A 6,000-nucleotide genomic window follows, 5' to 3' on the forward strand; every position below is an offset into this window, starting at 1 on the left:
GCTTGGAAGAATAGGGTCGAGGCAGTCGAAGCTGAGAAGGCGACGTTGGTCGATCAGCTGAAGTCGTCGGTCGACCAGGATGCTAGGCTCGAGGAGGAGATCTCCCGACTTACCAACGGCCTAGCCACCTCGAAGGCCGAGCTTCAGTCAGCTCGGGAGCAAGTTCGACGCAAGACTTGCTCCGTCCACCGACTGCGGTGTGAGCGGGACGGCTGCGTCAGGGAGCTTGAGGTCGAGCGCGAACAGCTTCGCGTCAGCCTGGAGAACCTCTCTAAGGCTGAGGAGAACTTATCCTCCACCCAAGCCGATGCCGATATCGCGAAGGTGGAGGTGGAGTCGGCCAGGGAGGCGCGGAGTCGGGCGGTGGAGGACTTTCGAGGCTCGGACGAGTACCGGGAGGAGCTCCTGGAGAGCGGCTTTACCTCCTATCGGGTGGGCTACGAGGATGCCTGGGATGCGATCCGGAGTCTACACCCGGAGCTCGACTTGAGCGGCGTCGTCCCTCCAGGGTTGGAAAGCCAAGCCGCAGAGGAGGAGGCCGACCCACAGCCGACGGAAGCAGTTGCCAAAGGTGGGGCGGCTCCGACCCTCGATCCTTCTCCGACCCGAGTGGGCACGCCTGTTGCTCCCGAGCTCTACCTGGTGGAAGAAGCCGACTCCGACGAATAGTCGAAGTGTCCGCACCATTACCTTTGTACTTTTTTCTTCTTTTTTTGCTTTCCGTTTAGTCTTCGATATCTATAATTGGGCTTCGTCCCAATTTTGTAATCGAGATTCGTCCCAATTTTGACTTAGTAAAAATCAAAGACTTCTCACTTTTTACCATTTATAGTTAAATGTGTTTGATCATCCGAACCATCTCTGGGTACATAGGTCGTAGTTCCGATATGTCTCATTAGGACGTTCGGTAGGATCCAGCATAGCCGATCAAAGTGATCAGTGGCGTGCGCCCCGCTAAGGGTAGAACAAGCTCCGATCACAGGTCAGCATTCCGTCCGCCGTGCAGGCTGCTTAGGATCCAATGGTCGAGAGTCATACAGATCGTAGGTTGAGCATCTGTCGCCCGGACCTTGGTCGGGTGCGCACATGGGCCCGGGTGTCAGCCAATCCCCGAACGTGGCTCGTCAACACGACCGTTCCGTAGAGTATGATAGTCGAGTAGCGTCCGATGCATTCAGATAAGGCAACGATGGCAAGTTGAATACCCATCGTCTGGCCCTCGGTCAGGCGCGTACGTTGGGACATACGATAAACGGTGGCAAGTCGAATATCCTTCGATCGATCATGATCGGATTGATTTGTCGCAAGTCGAATATCCATTGCCTAGACCTTGGTCGGGCGGGTACGTCACAGTCGTCTCGGCATTTTGCCCTTTCTTAGTCAAAAGTTTGGCAAGTTAGCCAACGACGTTGGTCGAAGCCCTTTGCCTTCAGAGGTGGGGGGCCGTCGTGGACATTCCACTCCCCCGATCCCTGTTGTAGAATCCGATATGTCATCGGTGATCGGGACGTAGATTGAGCTGTAGATTCGACGATCGAGTCGTAGATTTGGCGATCGAAGCGTAGGTTTCTGATGAGATGTAGGGCTCAAGTCGGGACGTCAAAGCTCGTACTTCAGGCGAGAGCCGACTCTCGGCGGAGGGCCAAACTTCACGGACTCTGGAGTTCTGAAATCGTATTGTATTCTGAGCAAGAAGGGCGTACGGAGTTTATTGATAATACAATTTCAGGTTGTCAGCATTTCAAGTTTGAAGAATAGTCATCCCTTCTAAGGTCTCAAGTCGGTAGGCGCCCGACCTGCAAGTGTCGGTTATCTTGTAGGGTCCTTCCTAGTTCGGGGATAGCTTTTCTTGATCCTGAGGCTTCGAGACTTCCGTCTTTCTCAAAATCAGGTCTCTGGGTCTGAAGCACTTCGGTTTGACTTTAGCGTTGTAGTATCGGGCCACTCTCTATCGGTAGGATGCCATGCGGAGTTGAGCCTCATATCGGAGTTCGAAAAGGAGATCCAAGTCAGCTCTCCGACACTCAGAGTTGTCTGGCTCATAGTATTGCTTGACTCTATTTGATGGTAGCCCGATCTCCAGTGGGATCATCGCCTCCGTCCCGAAGGCCAGGTTGAAAGGAGTTTTCCCGATCGGGACACGAGGTGTCGTTCGATATGCCCACAGGATCGAGTGCAACTCTTCGACCCAGAGACCTTTGGCTTCGTTCAGTTGGGTCTTCAACCCATACAGAATGGTCCGGTTGGTCACCTTGACTTCTTCGTTGGACTATGGATGGCCGACCGAGGTCAGCTTGTGCATGATATAGAATCTCGTGCAAAACTCTCTGAAATCATTGTTGTTGAATTGTCGCCTGTTGTCGGTAATGATGGTGTGCGGTAGCCCGAACCTAAAGATGAAGGCTTTTTGAACAAAGTCTTCCATCTTGCGTTCGATGATTTGCGCCAGGGGTTCGGCCTCCACCCACTTGGTGAAATAGTCGATGGCGACAACTATAAATTTTCTCTGACCAGACGTCGGAGGGAAATGACCAAGTATGTCGATCTCCCATTAGGTGAAGGGCCAAGGGGCGACGAGGGTGATCAGTTGGTAGGTGGGTCGGTGTTGCAAATTAGCATACTTCTGGCATGGCTCGCACTTCCAAACCAGGTCAGCCACATCTTTCTTCATGGTGGGCCAGTAGTAATCCTGCTGCAGGACTTTGTAGGCTAAGGATTTGCCCCCCAGGTGACTCCCGCAAATCCCTTCATGCACCTCCCTGAGTGCATAGTCCACATCCGACGGTCTGAGGCACCGTAGCAAGGGAAGGGAGAACGACCTTTTGTAGAGTTGTCCATCCATCATCACGTACTGGGAGGCCACCCATCGGAGTCGCTTGGCTTCCGTAGGGTCTTCGGGGCTTGTTCCGTCAGTCAGGTACTGAACGATCGGGTCCATCCAGCTTGGCTCGATCGTCAGTTGCAATATCTTCTTAGCCCTGTCGATGCTCGGTTGCTCGAGACTCTCCACAAGTGTCCTACCCAAAGTGTCATAGGCTGATGTCGCAAGTCTGGAGAGTGCATCAGCTCGAGCATTCTCCGATCTGGAGATGTGGGAGATCTCGAGATACTTGAGGTGTGCCACGAGATCTCTAACCTTTTGGAGATACTTCACCATGGTTGGGTCCCTCGCTTCGAATTCGCCTCTGACCTGCCCCACAATCAGCTGGGAGTCGGAGAAGACTCTGAGGCTGTCAATCCCGAGCTCCTGCACCATTCTCAAGCCAATGAGAAGTACTTCGTACTCGGCTTTATTATTGGAAGCTTTGAAGTTGAATCGGAGGGCATACTCGGTAACCACCCCCTCTGAGTTGGTGAGCAGGAACCCGACGCCACTCCCTTGGGCATTGGAAGCTCCATCTATGTGTAACACCCAGGTTGACCTGGGGTCACATCCGGAGGTCGTAGCTTCTCTGGAGCTCCCATCTTCCGGCATTTGGTCGGCTGTCGGGCATTCCGCAACAAAGTCGGTCAGGACTTGGGCTTTCAAAGTAGGACGCAGTCGGTACTGGATGTCAAACTCGCTCAACTTCTCCGCCCATTTCGCCAGTCGTCCTGATATGTCGGGGCGAAGGAGGATCGCCCTCAGGGGTTGGTCGATCAGGACCACGATGGCGTGTGCTTGGAAATATGGACGGAGTCGTTGCGCGGATATGACCAGGGCAAATATCATCTTTTTCGCCCTTAAGTATCGAGTTTCAGCCTCGTGGAGCACCTTACTGGTGTAGTATATGGGCTGGTGAATTTGGCTCTCACTCTTCCGGACGAGTACCGAACTAACAGTCTCTGGGGAGGTAGCCAAATAAAGATACAATGTTTCTCTGACTTCTGGCTTCACAAGCAGGGGCGGAGAGATCAGGTACTTCTTCAGATCTTCAAAGGCTACCCGACACTCATCCGACCATGTGAAGTCTTTCGTCTGCCTCAGGATTTTGAAGAATGGGAGGCACCTCTCAACCGACCGAGAGATGAATTGGCTGAATGCGATGATCCTTCCATTGAGCTGCTGCACCTCCTTTTTGGTGTTCGGGTGCCGCATGTCGATGATCGCCTTTATCTTCTAGGGGTTGGCCTCGATTCCATGTTGAGAAATGAGGAACCCGAGGAACTTCCTCGAAGCTACCCCGAAGGCACACTTGGTCGGATTTAACTTCATCCGATGTTGCCGAAGGGTGCGGAAGGTTTCTTCCAAGTCTTGGACATGGTCTGAAGCCTATGCGCTCTTCACCAGCATGTCGTCCACGTAGACCTCCATATTATGCCCGATCTGATTCTTGAAGACTTTGTTGACGAGACGTTGGTAGGTGGCTCCGGCATTCTTCAGACAGAAGGGCTTGACTCTGTAGCAGTAAAGGCCCTTGGCGGTCACGAAGGCCGTATGCTCTTCGTCCTCGGGCGCCATCCAGATCTGGTTATATCCGACGAAGGCATCCATGAAGCTGAGCAGTCGATGTCCGAACGTTGCATCCACCAGTTGGTCGATCTTCGGTAGTGAAAAGCTATCCTTCAGGCATGCACGATTCAAGTCAGTGTACTCGATACAAATCCTCCACTTTCCATTGGCTTTCTTAACCATGACGACATTCGCAAGCCAATCGGGATAGGTGGTTTCTCTGGTGAAGCCGGCCTCGAGCAGCTTATCCACTTCCTCATCGATGGCTCTCTGTCTTTCGGGGGTGAATGCCCGTTTCTTCTGTCTCACAGGCTTCACGCCAGGGGCGATGTTAAGTCGGTGAGTCATCATCTCCGAAGGTATGCCGGGCATATCTGCTGCCGACTAAGCGAATACGTTGGCGTTATCCTCCAATAGTTCTATCAGCCACCGTCGCTCCGGGTCGGTCAACTGCGACCCGACCCAGACGACCTGCTCAGGGTTCCTCATCATCAGGATGGAGATTAGCTGTTCAGCCGGTTCATCCTGCTCCTCCTCTTCCCGTTGGTCCAGCTTGTCGACCGTAAGGGAGTCCTTCGACTCAGTGCTTTGAGTAGAGATCTGGAAGCATCGGCGAGCGAGCTGTTGATCTCCGCATATTTTTCTAGCTCTATTTTTAGTCGGAAACCGGACCAATAAGTGGTATGTCGAGACGATCGCTCTGAGGGCGTTTAGTCCGGGCCTTCCAAGTATGGTGTTGTAGGCCAAAGGTACTTGGATGATCGTGAATATCATGTGGACAGTGCTTTGCCGTGGTTCGGTCCCAGCTGTCACGGGAAGAGTAATTTCTCCTTCCACTGCGACGGCCTCCCCGGCGAAACCCACCAGGAGCGTGGAGACTCTCCTGAGTCGGTCGGTCGGCAGTCGCATTCGAGAAAAGACCGAGTAAAATAAAATATTAGTCGAGCTTCCATTATCTACAAGAATCTTTTTTACATCATAGTTCGCTATTGTCGCCGAGACAACAACGGTGTCATCATGGAAAGTTTGGATTCTCCGAGCATCCTCATCTATAAAGATGATTACATCATCCTGACGCGACCTCTTCGTCGACTCTCCTTCAGCAGTCGTTCCTCGATCCAGTCGTCTGGAGATCATGTTGATGACTCCAGCAGTAGGTTGATTATTCGCTGCCTCTTCAGTCGTTTGGGGTTGTCGGTCGGGAAGGGGCCGAGTCGGCGGGTCCCTTCGAAACTTTTCGAGATAGCCTCGTCGGATGAGGTCCTCTATCTTATCCTTGAGTTGGATGCATTGCTCGGTGGTATGACTGCGGCTTCGATGGAACCGACAGTACCTTCTCCGATCGAGGCCTTTTGCCTTCAGTGGCGGAGGCCATCGCAGATATTTCGCTCCTTCAATCTCCATCAAAATCTACGCACGAGGAGCAGAGAGGGGAGTGTAGGAGTCATACCTGCGATGCACCAGCTTCGAACTTCACCGTCGGGGCGATCTCGGGCTCCGCCTTTGGAGCGAGACTCGTTTGTCGGTCAGGGGCCTGCTGGATTCCGCAGGAGCCCGACCCTTCTTGC

General features: G+C 53.0%; 1 protein-coding gene across 1 annotated transcript; it reads right to left on the reverse strand.

Annotated features, from left to right (window-relative positions):
* Positions 1 to 2,551: 2,551 nt before the first annotated feature.
* Positions 2,552 to 3,256, reverse strand: LOC140852215 (uncharacterized). The gene is made up of 2 exons (XM_073245184.1): positions 2,756 to 3,256; positions 2,552 to 2,665 (listed from the first exon to the last, which is right to left on the reverse strand). The coding sequence occupies exons 1-2, from the start codon at positions 3,254 to 3,256 to the stop codon at positions 2,552 to 2,554; spliced, it is 615 nt and encodes a 204-aa protein (XP_073101285.1).
* Between the last annotated feature and the right edge of the window lie 2,744 nt (positions 3,257 to 6,000).

Source organism: Elaeis guineensis, chromosome 10 (assembly GCF_000442705.2).
Source record: "Elaeis guineensis isolate ETL-2024a chromosome 10, EG11, whole genome shotgun sequence".
Taxonomy (NCBI): Eukaryota; Viridiplantae; Streptophyta; class Magnoliopsida; order Arecales; family Arecaceae; genus Elaeis; species Elaeis guineensis.